Source organism: Equus quagga, chromosome 4 (assembly GCF_021613505.1).
Source record: "Equus quagga isolate Etosha38 chromosome 4, UCLA_HA_Equagga_1.0, whole genome shotgun sequence".
NCBI lineage: Eukaryota > Metazoa > Chordata > Mammalia > Perissodactyla > Equidae > Equus > Equus quagga.
In genome coordinates this window covers 44,586,131-44,605,618 of record NC_060270.1, presented here as the reverse complement: position 1 = coordinate 44,605,618, position 19,488 = coordinate 44,586,131, and the positions used below count along the sequence as shown (strand labels likewise).

The 19,488-nt window shown below is 34.0% G+C and overlaps 1 protein-coding gene across 7 annotated transcripts in view; it reads left to right on the top strand.

Annotated features, from left to right (window-relative positions):
- The window catches only part of NAALADL2 (N-acetylated alpha-linked acidic dipeptidase like 2), a 1,259,279-nt gene that overhangs the window by 1,087,233 nt on the left and 152,558 nt on the right, over positions 1-19,488 (top strand). For all 7 annotated transcript variants that reach the window (XM_046659057.1, XM_046659060.1, XM_046659059.1 and 4 more), the window contains one exon: positions 1,711-1,806. In XM_046659057.1, the coding sequence (XP_046515013.1) occupies positions 1,711-1,806 (96 nt within the window). The remainder of the gene's footprint in view (positions 1-1,710; positions 1,807-19,488) is intronic.

Below are 19,488 nucleotides of genomic sequence, written 5' to 3'. Positions count from 1 at the left end.
GTTAGTCTTGATAGGTGAGCTGTTTGGTTGATTCATGGTTTTCTTATCCAAAAGTGGGTATATGCTGGAACAAATGGCTAAATTCCTTTTGTTTGATCACAGCATTATTCAAAATCAGGGCTGAAGAGTATGCCTGATCACAGAATTGTTTAACATTTAGAGAATTGCAATTATGTTGGTTTCAGTTCTCATCTGTATGACTTCAGAATCTATCAGCTATATCATCCTAACTTTCTTTCCTACCATTGACATATCCCATGGTAGTCTGCTCTGCTATTGGATTACTCTAAAAATAGTTCTAATAAATAGTTCTAATAGAATTCAGCTTAAATTTGTTACCCTGTTGTGATCATTGTTGGTATAGACTGGGTTGAATCTGTCTTCCCCATAATAGCCTTCAGAAAGAGTACCTATCCATCTACCTACCTATCTATCTCTCTATTGTCTACATACATACATTTATCTTGTTCCAAGTCTTCTATTTTCTGGACAAATAATCCTAGTTATTTCAGGCTTTCAAGTAAAAACTATATTTATATGGTAAATAATAATCATTTTGTGGGATGCTAGTAATGTTGATAACCACAAGAGCATTGTTTTATTTATTTATTTTTTAATTTTTTTTAGGCTCCTGAATAGTTTTCTTTTTGTTTTCATTTATTTGTTTATTTTTGGACGTACGTCATAATATATTTCGAATTCTGTTTTAGATAGTGTCTTCATCCGTTTGGGCTATTATAACAAAATATCACAGACTGAGTGTCTTAGAAACAACAGAAATTTATTTCTCACAGTCCTCGAGGTTGGAAGTCCAAGATCAGGGTGCTAGCATGGTCAGGTGAGGGCCCTCTTTCAAGTTGCAGACTTCTTGTTGTATCCTCACATAGAGGAGGGGCTAGGGAGCTCTGTGGGAGCTCTTTCATAAGGATATTAATCCCAGTTATAAGGATGGAGCCCTCATGACCTAATTACCTCCCGAAGGCCCCATCTCCTAGTACCATTACTTTGGAGATTAGGATTTCAACATATGAATTTGCAGGGGGAAATAAATGTTCAAGCCATAGCATATAGTGACATTACCAACATCTGTGCCTTCTTGCATCCAAAAATTTGTCTAAACCTGCAAATACAAAATGACTGACTACAGTATCTCTGATTCATTTTAACCAGCTTAACACTAAGGTTCCAATGCAATGTTATCACTTTATTGGCAGCATGTAAAGCCATAAATATATCTTACTGTTGTTTTGAAGTGAGTTTTGCAATATTTAAAATATCAAGCACACTTTTGCCTAGGCTTGTCTAGTTTGCAATCATGTTTATAAAAAACATTTCATTCTACCGGCCTTGAAACATAAAACTTAATATACAAAGTAGAGAAGGAGTTTCAGAGAGGGGTTTATAGTCAAAACATCTTGCGGTACATTTGAGTCTGCATTTGGATTAAAGGGGAAGACTGAAGAGAATTATCGTTTCTAGTAAGAAAACATCATTTTGAAATATAAATAATGTCAAGAGTTCTAGAATTCTACTCATTTTAATTTATAAATGTTCTGTGATTGTTTAATTAAATCAGTGGAAAGAAGTCCAACAATCAACAGAAACCTTAAAGCAAATGAGAGTCCTTTTGAATTTTTAAAGAAAATCCAATGAGCACTTGAAAAGTAAAATCAATGCAGAGTTTTAAATATTTCTTTTCTGATTTTCCAGAGTCCAAGTTTTCTCTCCGAGGCCCTTTTCCTTAAACGTGCAACAAAAATTGAAGAAATGGATCCTTTTTTCAACCTTCATGAAACCATCACCAAGGTAGGAGAGGAATGCGTTTATGAGCAGGTTGGGAAATTTTTGTTCTTTTTTGTTGGTCAATGGAGGAAAGGAATATAACCTGTCAAGAGAAGTCCATATATTTTCATTTAATCTACATGTATTTCCTTAATCTGAGGAGAGATTTGTGGCATATTCTCAAGTATACCCCTTCACTTTAGATTAAAAACAGTACAAAATGGGTCTTTGAATTTCTGTATCTTTAAAGTTTTGTTTCAATATTTAAGGTACTTGCTTGGCTGTGGTACTTTTTAGATGCAGTAAAAAAAAAGCCACCTTTTTGAAAAAAAATTAGACTGTGTTTATAATAAATGTTTTCACTCTGTGATGGTCATACCTACGTCTTTACTATATTTTTGGCTGTAAGTTTATAGTAGGAAGAAAATTAAATTCTACAGTATGGAGCAAATAAATTTAATGTTCTGATGTCATGTGACATCATATGAACTTTTACATTTACCAACTATTTGTTTAACTTGTCATAACTTGCTTTATGGGGATAGTTTGTAGAGGATATTGACATTTCGTTACATTTAAAATAATCCGTATTTATTTATGCTTAGTTGAAATACTACATCATCCCTAAATCTTCTTGGTGAAATTTTACAAGGCTATAAAAAGAGGAAATGTGGTATAATGAACTAAACTCAATGAGTGACAAAGAGTGAGCTCAGAAAACAAAGGCTAGAATTCTAGATCTACCCTGGCATATTGAACTATTGAAATAAGAAGAGTTTGGACCACATTTTAGTGAAACTCTCCTAAACTCAAACTATCTGAATCTTAACTATATTTATAAGACTTTCCTTTCCAATCTATTCCAGTTCCTTGATTTAGTTTTTAATACATCCATCCTTTGATCATCTATTATTATTTGGATATAGCAAGATAGAAGTGGCCCCCAAGTAATGACTCCTTAGTATTCCATATCTTGACTGTATTCCTAGTACTTGGAGAGGTGATAGATAGATAGAAATAGATATCTATACATGTATATATATCTTTTTATCTATTTGAATGAGTATATATATCTATATATATTTTGATGAGTGTGTGTGTATCTATATATTCATTCAATCTTTTGGATACTTAGAGTCTAAATTTATTTAGATATGTAATGAGATGATAGTTTCTAAGACGTGACATCCCAAGCCAGAGAAAATCCTAAGCTTTTGATTGTAGAGGTATAAACATAGTTCTGATTTTCGCTACATGAGGTTTTGGCCATACTACAACTCCTGAGAGCATACTGGAAAGCAGGGATGGGTCAGGAAGGGAGTAGGGGAGCATAGAACACAGTCTGAACATACATATGAGGTCAGTACTTAGTGTGAAACACACAGAAAAGAGACCATTTGAGAGAAGACATGAATTTGTGCACAGATATTGGTACATGTTCTACGTGTATTTTCAAATATATTTCATGTGTAAGCAAATGTTTAACCCATTAAATAGATGTTGGAAAGAATTATACGTCTATGAGAAAACAAAATCTGCTTAAGTGCAGAGGAAAGTATTCTGTGGGGGCCGGCCCCGTGGCCGAGTGGTTAAGTTCATGTGCTCCACTTGGGCAGCCCAGGGTTTTGCTGGTTTGGATCCTGGGCGCCGACATGGCATCACTCATCAGGGCACACTGAGGGGGCATCACACATGCCACAACTAGAAGGACACACAACTAGAATATACAACTATGTACTGGGGGGATTCGGGGAGAAAAAGCGGGGAAAAAAAAGAAAGAAAAAAGAAGATTGGCAACAGTTGTTAGCTCAGGTGCCAAACTTTTTTTTTTAAACAAAGAAAATATTCTATGACATTTTTTTTACAGCCACATATGTTATTCTAACGTTGACACTGTTTCCCTAGTCGTCGTGTTTACTTATAGTAACCACTCATGTTGCAGACATAGGCCAGGGGAAGAAATTGTGCTTCAGAAGTTTAATCTTATTTCGCTAATAGAAGAACTTGCAGAACCATTAAAAAGTGTTTAATAGATACTTCATTTTAAAGTCAAATTTTCTTTGACCAAGAACAGAATAGAAGTGTAAATGCAGAAGGATTGACTAGAGTACATGAGTAGAAAATACGGAGCATAGATTTTGTTTCTATCTTGGCTACCAACTTGTTATATTATTTTGTAGAACTTTATTTTATTTTCTACATCAAAAATGAGTGCACTTATAATGGTTTTTCTCACTAGGATTCTGTGAGGTAGAAAAGATGATGTATACATTTTCTCTGGAAATCCAATATGTATGTAATTGAGTATAATTATTAACACATTAAAAAATGCTGGTGCTAATATCTTCAAAGTTGGCCGTTACCTTCATTTTCTGAATTTAGTTTTTACTTTAAAGAAAAAAAAAAGAATAACTTAGATATGAAAACATACAACTAAACTAATTAATTAAGTGCTGAAAATACACCAATAAGTTAGTGTGTACAAATGGAGTACAAAATTTACCTTGTGAAGGATTGCGGTCTTTAGAATATTTTGTTTCAGTGAGGGTAATAGTGGTCTTATCACAGTATCCCGTGTTTGGTACACTCCTGTTCCACAAAGTGTTTTGATATTGTAGATCCGGCACTGCACTTTGAATAAAAGACCCAGCCAGGTAAAAATTCTGTCACTGTCGATTATGAAAAAGTCGTATGAAATATATGAGAAATACTTTGTAAAATGATAAGGCACAATTATTATTTATATTACAGCAATACTAGAAAATTTTCAAGAAATCAGAATTAAGTGAAATATTGAACATCCTTTTCCTTATTTTCCCAGTAAAAGTTTGAATTGGATACACAACAGCATAACACAGTCACATATTTTGTGTTATCGATTTAAATGTGCAATAAATATATGCATCTAATATAAATGATCATGTAATACAATCTATTATGCTTTCCGAGTGAGTTATTTTGCATTCTTGACCTTTGCTATAGATCACAAATATAATTTATTTCAAATTACAATTTCTAAACATTTGAAAGTTAGTAATTTATAATTAATGCCTTTCTGAATTGTAAAAAATAAAAAATTGATAAACCACGCTAATACATGGAATGTGAGCTCTGAGTCCTAGTCCTTGAAAGCAGTTTTCTAATGTTGTCCTGTAGTTCCTTTTTAAATTTTTTTACAGAGTTTGAATTTATCGTGGCATTTGTCTTTTTCATATAAAGCGTGAAACCTAAGATAATAATGAATGAGGCTCGATATTGGTGCCAAAAGGTGTAATTCATCATGCCTTCAATGACAGTCAGGTGGTTCAGTATAAAGTTGCTGAAGGGCGACACATGCTGCATGGATGGTGAAGGTGTTTTCTTATCCTCTATAATTACCTTAAAGAATAGCATTTTAAAAAATTATCAGAGAAGCCAACCTAATTCCTCCAAAGATTAGACATGAATGAAATACCAATAAAAATCTTAGCTACTTAATCCTTTAATAAGTGAGTAAAAATCACCATGGATTTATGTTTTGAAATAAGTTTATTTCTCCTCCTACACCTAGGAATTTTCTAGTTATGTTCTAAATCTTCAACATTTAGCTCATAAATTGTTATTAGTTATCTAAGCATTCTAGTAGCCTACTATAAGCCAAGGATAAGCAAAACAGTTAAAATACAGAAACAATTAATACACAAGAGTGGGCCCAAAGGAGTAAACAGGTAACCAAATCATTTCAACATAACACACAAAAAGAGTCAGTGATAGTAATATGGACAAGCTGTGGGAGGGAAGAAGATGGAGATTTTGCTTCTGACTAGGAGACTTGAAGAATTCACTAGAGAGGTGACATTAGAGGAATTTAAGCAATTTTGACTTTATCTTAATGTCAATGAGTTTCCCCTGAGAGGTCTTTAAAGGTTGTTGGTGGTAGTATGTGAGAAACGATGATCTGTATTTTAGAAAACAGAAGACAGATTTGAGAGGCATTTTTAAGATTGAATGACAGGATATATAATTTACTGGATATGGGATATGAAGCAGAGTGAAGAATAAAGGATAATTTCAATAGTTCTATCTTGGGCCAAGGTGATACTATTGAAATAACTAAATTAGAGGATGGCTTGGAGAAAGTGATAATGAGTTTGACATTGGATGTGTGAAGTTTTGGATGCCATAGGGTATTCGGCAGATATGTCAAGGAGGCAATTAGATACATGAGGTTGGGGCTCAGAAAGAAGTAGATAGAAATGCATTATCTGATATAGGAACCAGTAGTCACTTGTGGATTTAAATTAAGTTAAAAAATAAATAAAATTAGAATTTCATTTTCTCAATCTCATCAGCCACAATTCATATGCTTAGTGATGACATATGGCTAGTGGCTACTGCATTGGATAGCACAGATTATACAACATTTTTATCATCACCAGTGACACATGTGATGCCACCCTGGCAATATTCAGGCACAGGAGGAAGAGTGAAAAAGGAGAGGACAAAAAATCCTGGGTAGAGTGGTTCATGAAATCCAGAGGGAAAGACTATTATAAGAAGAAAATGTTCAAAAGCATATTCACCCACTACTTCACACCCATTAGGATGGCTACTACCAGAAAACAAAACAAAACAGAAAATAACAAGTGTTGGCAAACGTGTGGAGTAATTGGAACCCTTGTGCATTGATGGTAGGAATATAAAATGGAACAGCTGCTGTGGAAAACAGTATGGTGGGCCCTCAAATAGTTAAAAATAGGATTACCACATAACATGTCAATTCCACTTTGGGGTATATACCCCACAGAATTAAAAGTGGAGTGTGTAAGAGGTATTTGTACACTCATGTCAATAAAAGCATTATTCACAATAGCCAAAATGCAGAAGCAACCCCAGTGTCCATAGATGGATGAATGGATAAGCAAAATATGATATATACATATGAAGGAATATTATTCAGTCTTAAAAAGGAAAGAAATTCTGACATACGCTACAACATGGATGAAACTTGAGGACATTGTGCTAAGTGAAATAAACCAGTAACAAAAAGACAAATTACTGTATGATTCCACATATATGAGGTACTTAGAGCCATCAAAATCATGGAGACAGAAAATAGAATGGTAGTTACCAGGGGCCAGGGAGAGGGATGAATGGAGAGTTATTGTTTAATGGGTATAGAGTCTCAGTTTGACAAGGTGAAAAGAGTTATGGAAATGGATGGTGGTCATGGTTACACATTATGAACATATTTAATACACTGAGCCATCCGCTTAAAAATGCTTAAGATGGTAAACTTAATATTATGTGTATTTTACCACAATAAAAAATTGGAAAAAAACAGTATATCCACCCAATCAACTGCTCATTCCCTATAACACCCAGTCCATATTGAACTAATTATTTGGAATATTTTTAATTGTTTTCATTTATACCTGATCCTTGGTTCTTTGCTATTGTTACTCATTTCTTTGGTCTACTTTTAATAGACATAATGTCCTGTATTTATTTTATATGTTTTTAGATTTAATATATTTTATTAGCGTTTTCTTGCTAAAATTTTGCCATAATAGACATTCAGTAAAAGATGACTGGTAACTTGTATTTTAAACAAACCACTACAGTTATGTTTAGAGGACCAGAACTTTAAAATCAAATGGGAATATAGATCATTTGGGATGGCAGAGGAAAGGTACTATCTATCATATTATTGGATTAATAGAACTTTTCCTCTAGGGCCCAAAATACTCTATGTTATATTTTAAAATCTCTGAGAATGAATGGTGCATCCAATAAAACAAAAATTACCTTATACATGTGGTACCATGGAAACCAGTAAATGAACAAATTCTGCTTATGAGCTTCCTCAAGAAATATCAGTTTATTTGTTTTTTCATTATTTTTCCTACCTTGTTTAAGAAAAACTGGTTCTTTATTTTTAATTAGTATAAGATATACGTTATTAATGTATTTTTAATTAGTATAGGATTTTTTAAAAATATTGTTCTTAAATGGATACACATTTCTTCCTTTTCTTATGTAACGTCAAAATAGGGATCTTTTACTAAAATTATTTGGATATACAATATCCCAAAGAGAAAGTAGTAGGAATAAGAAGGTATTTATTCCCATGATATATGTGAAAAAGTGTCACATGAGATAAATTGCAGAATAAGGCACTATTTGTGTAAAGCCTATAAATCAAGGCTAGTAATTCTTATAGAGTTTGCATTCTAGCAATGTAGTTTTATTTGCACTTTCTTATAGTTATAAATTTAACTCAGTTTTGTAGTGGTGCGAATAAAGGCTAATGGTGGTATCTTCAATGATGAAACACGTTTAAATAATTCTAGTTTTTAACTATTTCAGTTAGTATTAATTGCATTTGGCTGTCAATCTTCCTTTAAAGATGGTTAACCAAAATCACTCTGATTAATAGTTGTATTTTGCTAATATATTATTTTAAAACCATGACATAAAATATGAATCTGCAATTATTTTTAAATGGCTCTATTAAAATATGTTTGTACCAGTTGTTGTAGTATTAAGATTCTTAGAGCACGGTAACTGCAAACTTAAAACAATCTCCTCGTTTTGTAACTACAGAATAGAGAGGCAGACTAAAATGCAGAATGATTTTATTTCTCTTGAGATATCATTCTCAGCTGTAGCTTAAAAAAGATAGCTCAGTAGCCTTATATAAAGTAAGAGAAAAGAGAAGACACCAAATATCTTTTATTCAGTTTTCTGAATTTCAAAGGCACGGTGTATTCATGAGCTAATAGAATTTCTGGTGCAGTTCTTTTAATACTTAGAAAACCTGGCTGTGATTTCTAATCTGAATGAGCAAATCCGAGTGTCTTCCAAGTATCTCTAATGTTGATATATTGTTTGGATAAAATGTGAGAATATTGTATTCCATTTAGCAAAGTAAGTGTAATGATATTCTTTAACCTGTGTATGTGTACATTTGAGGTTATTCTGAAGCTGTGGATTTAAAGCTTTTGTTTGTATTTTTAAAAACACTTTGGAGGGGCCGGCCCAGTGCGCAGTGGTTAAGATCGCATCTTCCTCTTCGGCGGCCCGGGGTTTGCCTGTTCAGATCCTGGGTTCAGACCTACACACCGCTTGGCAAGCCATGTTGTGGCAGGAGTCCGACATATAAAGCAGAGGAAGATGGGCATGGATGTTAGCTCAGGGCCAGTCTTCCTCAGGAAAAAGAGGAGAGTTGGTGGCAGATGTTAGCTTAGGGCTAATCTTCCTCAAGAAAAAAAACACTTTGGAAATTTTTTCCTTCTGTATCAGATTATTGCTACTAGATGCAAAATGTCTCCATAGAGAGCTACACTCTGTTTTCATGAAACGAGCTAAACCAGAAAATATCCCAAATATGTGTTTTCAATGCAGAGTTGTACTTTGTAATAGAGAATGTTGTCTGGAGTTACTCAAGGGAGATGATAGGATATTAAAACCAACCTCTTACACTTTGAAAAGGAAATATCACAGGTATATATTTTCTAACTAAATGTGTAATTAAACTCAATATCTTCATTTAGTGAAATTGGAGATTGTGCAGACTATATTTTCTCTTGCCTAGAGAGAGTTGGTTTATTGTTTTTTATTATACTGTACCAATATTATAGTTTCTAAAGGCTTGCCTTATACTATCAGTTTCTTGTTTTTGTTACTCAAAAGTAAATTATTATACAATATAACCTTGTCAAAATTTGACTCCCTTTTTAAAGAGAAGTTAATTGTCAAAGTAGATATTTTGCTCCAACACATTAAAAGAATTACTACTGTATGCTAGGATAGGAATAAGTAGAAAGACTCCTATTCTCTGAGCATACCTTTTTTTAAATATATACATAAAGACTAATTTGAACATGTGTCACAGAATATAAATAGTGACATAAATCAGAATAGAAAACTCTATGATCACCTATAAATAATATGACAGTCTTTTAAAGACACAGTCAACCTATTTTAGGGAGTTTCATTTTTAATTCTTCACTTTGAACAAGAGATTCTTTGTGTTTTCACACCATTCTCAGATAACATCCTTCTCTAAGTGCTGTGGAATTACAGACACGTAGGGCAGAGTAGTCAATGGGTAACAGATTAGCTCTAGGTGGGCAGGTCAAATGTCCTTCCAAAAAACGCTGTTGAAACAAAGCTTCTGTATAATAAAAAGATTTAAAGGCCCTAGGCAAAAAACACTTATTGAAAAAATATCTAATATAACACAACAAACCAAAAGAATCTGAGCAGTCTTTTGGAATCTGTTACAATGGATTTTGATTATGATACTTAAATGTCCTGGGGACAGTGCCTAGTGCCCCTGTGGGTAATTGTAATAAAAGATCCTCTTACACACACACACACACACACACACACACACACATCATGTGGTAGGACCTAATCAATGATACAGATTGTCAGTGCTAATCACTCTCAATATTATGCCTTGGAAAACCCTGAATTATGTCTGTCTGTCTTCTTTTGTCATGCTGCTGTTTTGTTTTGTTTTTGGTAATAATCTTTGGACATGTATATTCTGCTGCTGTTGGTGTGATATAGAAAATATTCAAAATTGCAGATTTTTTTTAGCATCTAGTATAGTCATTTGAATTATGCAATGTCTCTCTTGAAGAGTTCACAGCAATTGGTATTTTAGAACAGAATAAATGTATTCCATAAATATGAATATTTTTATAATATTAAATTGAGTTTTAGGAACTGAGCAAGAATTAGATTTGAAGAAATCAAACAAATTTTTTTTTGAAAGGCATTGTGATAGAAAAACTATTTATTTTGACTCAATTTGGGTATATCTATTAATATGTCTACTTAATTTTATAAAATTAAAGTTTTAGGACTTGATTAGATTTGAAATTATAGTGCCCTTGAACCATTTAGTGGAGGTTCAAATAGTACTATTTTTGTATCCTAAAGCAAAACGGTAATGAATAGTGACTATTCACATTCCCAGGATCAAGAAAAGGAATTAGGATGCTTATAATTACTGGCTTTTTGTGTGTGTGTGTGAGGAAGACTGGCCCTGAGCTAACATCTGCTGCCAATCTTCCTCTTTTTGCTTGAGGAAGATTGTCGCTGAGCTAACAACTGTGCCAATGTTCCTCTTTTTCATGTGGGATGCTGCCACAGTGTGGCTTGACGAGTGGTGCTTGATCCGTGCCCAGGATCTGAACCTGCAAACCCCTGGCCACTGAAGCAAAGCACACAAACTTAACCACTACACCACTGGGCTGGCCCCTAATTACTGACTTTTAAGAAAGCAAGGAGGAGGGTAATCTTTTTAGAGGTATTTCTTTCAAAAGTAAAAAAAAGTTCATATCAGGATGTTTTTGTTTGCTATTAATATAGAGACCCAAATGCAAACTTGTTTAATAAAATTAAAGGAATTCTATTTTTCCCATGTGACTGAAAAGTCTAGAAGAGGCACATTTCAGGAGTGGCTCAAACACAGCCCCACATCTATTCATCTGTTATCCTCTCAGTTCTGCCCCTGTCTCTGTGGAACTTTTTATCAGTGGAATGACAGTAGTTCCTGGAAGCATATCTGTGCATAATTCTGTCAAAGCAGGAAAGAATCTCTCTTTTGGTAAATTCTCAGAACAGCAATGATGCTGATTTTGAGAGAACCCCTGCAAAATGGACCCCCATCTCATCATTCTGAGTTGGTCTCAAGCTTATTTTGAATCATTCCTTGTTGACCAGGGATATAACTGTGCTGATTGGATTAGGTCTGGTTTACTTAAACTCATCACCGTGGGAAAAGGGTTGAGATTGCCCTGATTTAGAACAGCCATTCTTTTTCTTGGAACTGGAGTCAACCTCATTCATAATATGTGGCTGCTGCAAAATAGTACACATTGTAGAGTAGCAATAGTGTCTCAGAGACAACCACCAAATCTGCTACCAATTATAACAATGTTTTTGTCCACAAATGAGTAAGAGTCAGTATTTTGAAAAAGGCAAAACCAGTGCTAAACAATGGAGACATTTCTGCTAACAGGTTGCTGTGTACTCTGGTATGTCTAGTCATTTTAGCCACCTGAAAGGGAATAGGAGATGGAAGAAAGAAGAGTGAAATATAGATAGGAAGTATTCATAAAGTAAATTTTGTTACTGCATTTACTCCAAGTTTCACTGCATCCTATGAAGTATTAAATGGATCTAAGAAGGTTAGAAAACTCGCTGTATTCATGAAGCAAATATCTTTTCCTGCCCCCTTGGTAGACACCCAAAGGTAATCTCCATATTCACAATGAGACTCAGTAATTCTCAATATATCACCTTAGACCACTATTACAAATTGATTGGATTTGACATATGAGATAAATCTGTTGGCCAACATGGATCTAAAATGCTCATCAGTTATAACCTTCTACTTTTAAGGAGGTGGTTGACCCTTTGAAACTCAAAGAATCACAAATTTAAGAAGTCCCACTGTGTTTAAAAGATTTTGTTTACTGAACAAGTGGTAATTCATTCATATGGACTTATCCCTATTCCTCCATTTCAACATTGATCCAGATTTAAATACTCCAGGATTGTTAATGAAATAAAGTAAGCATATAGAAATTGAGACACTGTGCTCTCTAAGTATCCTTCATTTTTGGCTGTCAGTGTTTATTCATGCCCCAGTTTGATTTCTCCTGTCTCAGTCTAAGAGATGTTTGTATTTGATACATGGTGTGGCTATCAGTAATTGGTCTACCAAATAAAACTCTGGAATTCCTTTTTCAGCAAAAGTTTTTAAGACATAAAAAAATTTCTTCTTGTCGTACATAGGCCAAAGCAAAGATACTGACATTCAATTTAGTAGTTAAATCTACATTTTTGGTTAAGTGCTTGAAATGTTAGTAATAATGTATTTTGTAGACTTAGGGATTGAAATATCAGAGATACGTAATTAGGAACCTGTAGAGATATTACATTAATTGCTATTTGTTTGGGCTGTATTAACAGCAAGTTTAATATATAAAGGATGGAGGAAGTGTATAAGAGAAATGTGTGACGTTGAAATAATGTGTGACATTGAGAAGGTAGTAATATGTATCAGACAGCTTAAGAACACGTGGCAAACACGAAAAAAGGTTTGTAAAATATGTGAATGGGCAAAGCATTTGTATAATTAGCATGTGATTATTACCTCAAATCATAAGAAATTTTACTTAAATGCAAGAAATTTATTTAGGAAAAGTTAGTCACAACTCCTGAATGCCAACCAATTTATATGCCGTGGAGACATTTATCTGATCCAAGTGACTAATTTCCAGGACAATGGAAAGGAAAGATGGATTCTGTGATTCCTTTTTACCTTTTCTTTTTTTTTTTTTTGGCACCTGGGCTAACAACGGTTGCCAATCTTCCTTTTTTTTTTTTTTTTTTTTCCTTTTCTGCTTTATTTCCCAAACCCCCCCGGTACATAGTTGTATATCTTAGTTGCATGTCCTTCTAGTTGTGGGATGTGGGACGCTGCCTCAATGTGGCCTGAGGAGCAGTGCCATGTCCATGCCCAGGATCCGAACCCTGGGCCACTGCAGCGGAGCACGCGAACTTAACCACTCGGCCATGGAGCCGGCCCCCATTTTTACCTTTTCTTACCCACTTCTTCAGCAAAGAGTTGGATAGAAGACTCAGATATTCTTAATGAAATGCTTCACCATCCGTTTCATTCATATCCTTTAGAACGCCCTAGGGACAATCAAACTGCGACTTTGGGGGAGATTTTCCTGATTTCAATATGTTAGTTATGAAATCAAGCTTTTTGGCTCCAAGTTGTGTTTGGAAAATGTGGTCACTGTGCCTAGGGACCTTGTGCTTGGAGCGTTAAGAGTTGCCACAAGATGGCTGTAGTCTCTCAGTTGGCAACATGGATTACCAGAGGTACAGCTTTTCTAGGTACTAGTTATCAGGATCCAAGTGCATGAGCTTTTTATATAGGTACTTTTATAATTAAATTCAAAATATTTTACTTTCAAAATAAATTATGTGACTATTTTCAAGAAACTTAAACATTAAAAAATATCATTTGGAGAAATTTAAAGAGAATAAGAATCTAGGTATATTTATGGCATTCAGTTATTTTTCTAAGGAGTTCATGGAAACAAATCCTTGAACTAAAACTGTGATAAGACATTCACTACGTCAGTCTCTAATCTTTAGGCAGCTTTGTAATGAGTTACAGTTGTTCTTGCATGGACCTTAGTTCCTCTAATAGAGTTCAATTTCTGATGTGAAGTTTATACCTTCTTGTCCATCTTTGCATTTGACTTTCACTGATCAGCCATTTTAATGACGTTAAATGTTTTATTAAACAACTACAATGTCTTTTTCTCTGAAGATCTATTCATTAGCAGGTACTGCATCCCTATTTCAGCCACAGCATCGAGCATCATCTTGGCACTAATGCAGCTAGTGGCGAGAGTCACCGTTAAGTGTTAAGTAACGGAATTAAGTCCTGCATGGAGCTTCTCTCTCAAACAGTTGGGCTTGTGGACTAACTCCGTCACCTGTTCAAACTGACATAGCTATCCAACTGGTTTCTGCTCACAGCAGTTTTTTCAAAAGTGTTTCTCTTAAAAGTGACCTATTTTTAAACCTGGAAAGAACGGCAAACATTTTTGTGGTTGGTTAACTGAATTGTTTTCTCTGTGCATAATTAGTCTTTGTTTTTTTGGAAAGAGATTTCACTCCTTGGGTATTTTTAAGTCCTCTCCGTTTAAGATATTGAATATAAACATTTTCTGAGGCTCATAGTGGATGCTTTATAAAACTCTTGTCTTGGAAGAATGGGATAAGGAAGATCAAGTAATAATGCTTCATAGTAGCTGCTTTGATTAATAATTTGGCTAATCCAGCCTGGTGATAACCCAGCAGGAGGAGGGTATGAAGGCAGATGGATATGCCAGAATGGATACACTAAATAACTGGGAACGTGGGACCAAGTACTAAACGCATGAACAAGAGATTGATGAGAATCTTAGAAAGCAGAGTTATTTCAGAATAGAAAAAATTTATATGCCACATGATCTGGGAAAATAATAAAAGCATTTTTAAGCAAAGACAGAAACAGTTGTTGGTTTTTTGTAATGATATGGGCTTTATTGAACCTCTCTATATGACACTTATTCTTTCAGTCAACTAGTAAAAATCATTTTTCATCTAGATTGCCTATAGATGCACAATAATGATTAATATGTTATTATAAAGAAAAAGTGACAGACCGCAAATGATGTGGAAAAGTGAAATAAGCATGAGATAAGGTGTCAATTATATTAGTTTATCAGCACTCTTAATTGTGAGTAAATGTAACTATTCGGTGTTGTTGTCTCTCTCTCATGTTAAAAATTCAAATGAGAAGCATAGGACTATTACTTGTTCATTAAATATATGTTCGTATTTTGTTCTCATAATAAGACTATGAAGTAAATACTGTTATTGTCATTGCACAGAGAAGAAATCTGAGTTTCAGAGAGACCGAGTAACTTGGTAAGATATGCATAGATTATAAATGATTGATTCAAATTTCCAGACAGCATCACCGTTTCACTCCACAATGCTTTTTTCATAATTAGCTACAGTAAGTAGAAAAAGTTTTGTATTCATAATAGTATTAAATATCATACCCATCATTCATTTGAAGAATATATTCATTCTCTCATACATTCAATACTTAATAAGTATGTGTGCATGCCGTGTTCTAACTAGTGATAATACAATGCTCTACAAGATATATAAATATGGTTTTTGATATCACAAAATTTAAAATCTAATGGGAAATGACAGACAACCAGAACAATTACAATATGATTTAGTTAGTGTCACGATAAGGAAGGTATGGGGAACTTTGGCAGTGCATTGCAGACTCTTAAGCAGAAACAGAGAGAGCACCAAAACATAAATGCATCCAGTGGACTATTTCAGTAGGAAACAGTTTTCTCAATCCCATGCAACTGACAAAAAGTCATATGAAAGTCAGGTGAAGAAAGGGGGAAGCATTTATCCATTGGCTCTTGTACCTCATTGGCCAAAGATTCATACCGAAGACCTTTCTGACTTCATCTCCAGCTTCTATTCTCTTTGCTAACTCACCGTACTCCAGTTCTACTGGACTCTACTATTCCTCAAACACAGCAGGCATGCTCCTGCCTCAGGGCTAGCTTTCTCTAGAAGACTCTGCTCTTGAATATCCATGTATGTGGCTTACTCCCGTGCTACTTTCAGTTCTGCATTCAAATACGGCTTTTTCTCTGAGGCCTTTGCTGAGTACCCTATATAAAGTAGCGCCCTCTCTCATCCCTAGCTTCTCACCCATGTTTTCTTCAAAGCTCTTACCTTTTCTGATTTATAAAATTCTTTCTTTTATTGGAGTGTCTGTCTTTTTATTGACTCATAGGAGATATTCATATATTCTGACCATGAGCTTGTTGCCAGTTACACGTGTTGCAAGTATCTTCTTCCAGATTTTTATTTTATTTCCACTCTTTTTATTGTGTCTTTTGATGAACAGTTCTTCATTTCAGTGTAATCTAGTTTAACAATCTCTTCTTTATGTTTAGTGTTTTTAGGGACTTAAGAAAGTCTTCTCTATCCTGAGAAAATATTCTTGTACTACTTGATAAATCTTTAAAATTTTTCCTTTAACATTTGAATATTTAATTTACCATGATGATAAGATAATGGTTGTGATGATTTAATTAGAGATGCAATTTCCATTTTTCAATCTAATTTATTGAGAATTCCATCCTTCCCTAACGATGCACTATAAAACTCTGTTATATATCAAGTTTCCGTACATGTATAGGTTTGTTTCTGGGCTCTCAATTATGTTCCTCAGTCTATTTGTTCATCTGTATACAAACACAATACTGTTTTAGCTGTATGTCTTTAAAATAGGACTTCCTATTTGATAGTTCATGATCCCTACTTAATTCTTCTGTAAGAATATCTTGATAATTCTTGCCCTTTGTTCTTCCCTGTAAATGTAAAAATTAGTTTGTCAAATTCCACAAAGCCTTGCTGGATTATTGATTGGAATTAAAGGCAATAATATGTTTGTCAAATAAATATTTGCTTGATCCGATACTGTTGATTGTTCTCAGAAGGTTATGATAATACTAACATCAAACATATTAATGACACTAGCAAGGTAAATAATCAAATATCCTAGTTTTAAAGCTTTTTAGCTGAAAATATCCTCAAAATTCATCCTTTAAACAATTCATTTTATAGATAATTAACTGCTACCCCTAGAAGTGAAGATAAAGATTACAGGGGATATATAGTTGATAGGACTCAGGCAAAGGTCCAATCCCATTCATTCTTACACAAAATATTTATCCAGCATCTCTATATGTCCAGGGATATAACAGTAAACAAAATAAGAAAGTTTACTTGCCCAATGTTTCACTGTATCATACTGTCTTATATGCCAGAACTCAAAAAAGCTGTTATGCAAATCTGTATTTAAATACATTCTAAGTGCTGTACACTGTTTTAGTTGCAAAGGATATAGCAGTAAACAAAAGAGGAACAATTATTGTCCTCACATCACCCAGAGTCTTTGGGAGACAGATATCATAAAAATATAGTTCTAAATGCAAACTGTGCTGAGGCTCTGAGAGAAAGCATAGAGTACTATTACAATGTAAGTAGGGCTGTGGCAAGTACTGACTTCATCTAGGGGAGCTGGAAAATGTTTCCTGGAAAAGTTATTTTTGAGTTTTTGATCTAAAGTATATGTAAGAATTATCTAGTTAAAGAGAAAAGGAAAAAAGTCAGGCAGAGAAACCTGCATGACTAAAGTCTCTGAGGAAAGTAGAAGCACACTTATTCTAGAAAATGAAAGGAGCTATGTCACTGGAAACCAGAGAGCAAGAGTAATGGTGGACTGAATCAGACTGAAGGATGGGGTCAGTTGATAAAAGAGGACCTCAACATGCATCATACTGTTTGTAAAAGACGGCATCAGAAGCACTCCAAAACCAATGAAATGGAAGTTTTCAAAATCAATACTTACATTCTTTACAATAGATAATGGTGGGTGATTTTATTGATTTTCTTTGGCAGTAAACAGCATCAGAGAGTAGAGCTGACTAGTCTGAGTGGTAATTGGTTCAATGGTCTGACAATGATTAAATCAAGAAAATAGGAGAAAGATGCGGAGAAAGAATCGACTATAAAGTAATTAATTTGTTAAATTTGTACAACTTTAAACTAGAAGTCTATCTTAAAATTAATTTATATGTAATTATAAATATAAATAATCTGTCTCCATCTGTTTTTGGCATTTTTAACTTTTTTAAGCTCATTTCACATTTTTTTATTTTCAGAATCTTTAAAATAATACTTATGTCACCAAGTGTCAGACTTGCATTATACATTCTAAAGACTTATTTTTAATATGTTGGCATATTTAAAAGTAAGTGACTTCATTTCTAAATAGTTCAGACTTCAAAATAAATCACACCTAACAGAATTACTAACAATCCCTCAATATTACCTACTATCTATTTCATATTCAAGTTTTTCTAATTCTCTTCCATATACCAACTGCAGCTGGTTTGTTTAAACCTGAATTCAATTTGGGACAACATGCTGCATTTGGTTAAGTCTGTTTCTGTAGAATTGTCCTTTTTAGTCACAACGCTATTCTGGTGAAGAGAATAGACCAATTGTCCTGTCATTAGTTTACCTTTTGGATTTGTGGTGTCATTTAGCATATTCCTCTATCCCCTGCGTAGCCTGTAAACTGGAAGTTAAATTTAAAGGCCTGATTACACATGAGTAGTAGGCGTTTTTGGCTAGAATGCAACATAGATGATGTATACATCATAGTGCGTCCCATCAGAGACATGTCTTCCTAGTTGCAATATTATCTGTAATTCCAAGATTGATTATTGATGAGGGTAATAACATTCTGATCTCTCCATTTACAGTTATATATTCCCTTATCACCAGAAAATCATATCTGTGATGTTATTTTAGCACAATCAAATATTTAATTCCCCATTATAATAGTTATGAAGGACTAGGTTCTGCTGTAGTAACAAAGAAACCCAAAATCTCAGTGCTTAAAATGACAAAAAATATTTCGTATTTATTCAATGCCTGCAACTGTCCACTACATGATGACTCAGAATTGCATCTCCATATCAGTGCGCTCTTTACAATCATCAAGGCGGGGAGAGAGTGAAATGGACAAGTATGCAGTGGCTCTTCAATGTTTCTGCCCGTAAGTGAGACATCTTGCTGCTATTCATACATCATTGGCTAAAACAAGTTACATGGCTATGCCTAACTCCAAGGAGACAGGGAAAGGCACTACTACTTTGCATCCTGACAGAGAAGAAGCAGAAATGGTGGTGATCAGCACAAATTGTATTCATTAACCATTTACCTAGCAGTTTTAATGATAATTCTTTCCTGAGTCACCAGTTTGACTAAAGATTGTGAAATGATGATTTTCTAATTCTATCATTTATTCTGTCCTTATTAGCAGATATTCTTCTGTAAAATCAAACTGTTTGGTTACCCTGAAATATAGTTTTTGTGGAAAGGTAGGTTACATCTTTAATTCTTTTTGTCTAATACATTTTTATGTACTTGGTTTAATAGCTGCCTCAAATGGTAATGATAAATGTTTTTGGTTTTCTCTCTTTTAAATGTTTTTATATATTAATCAATTAATCAATT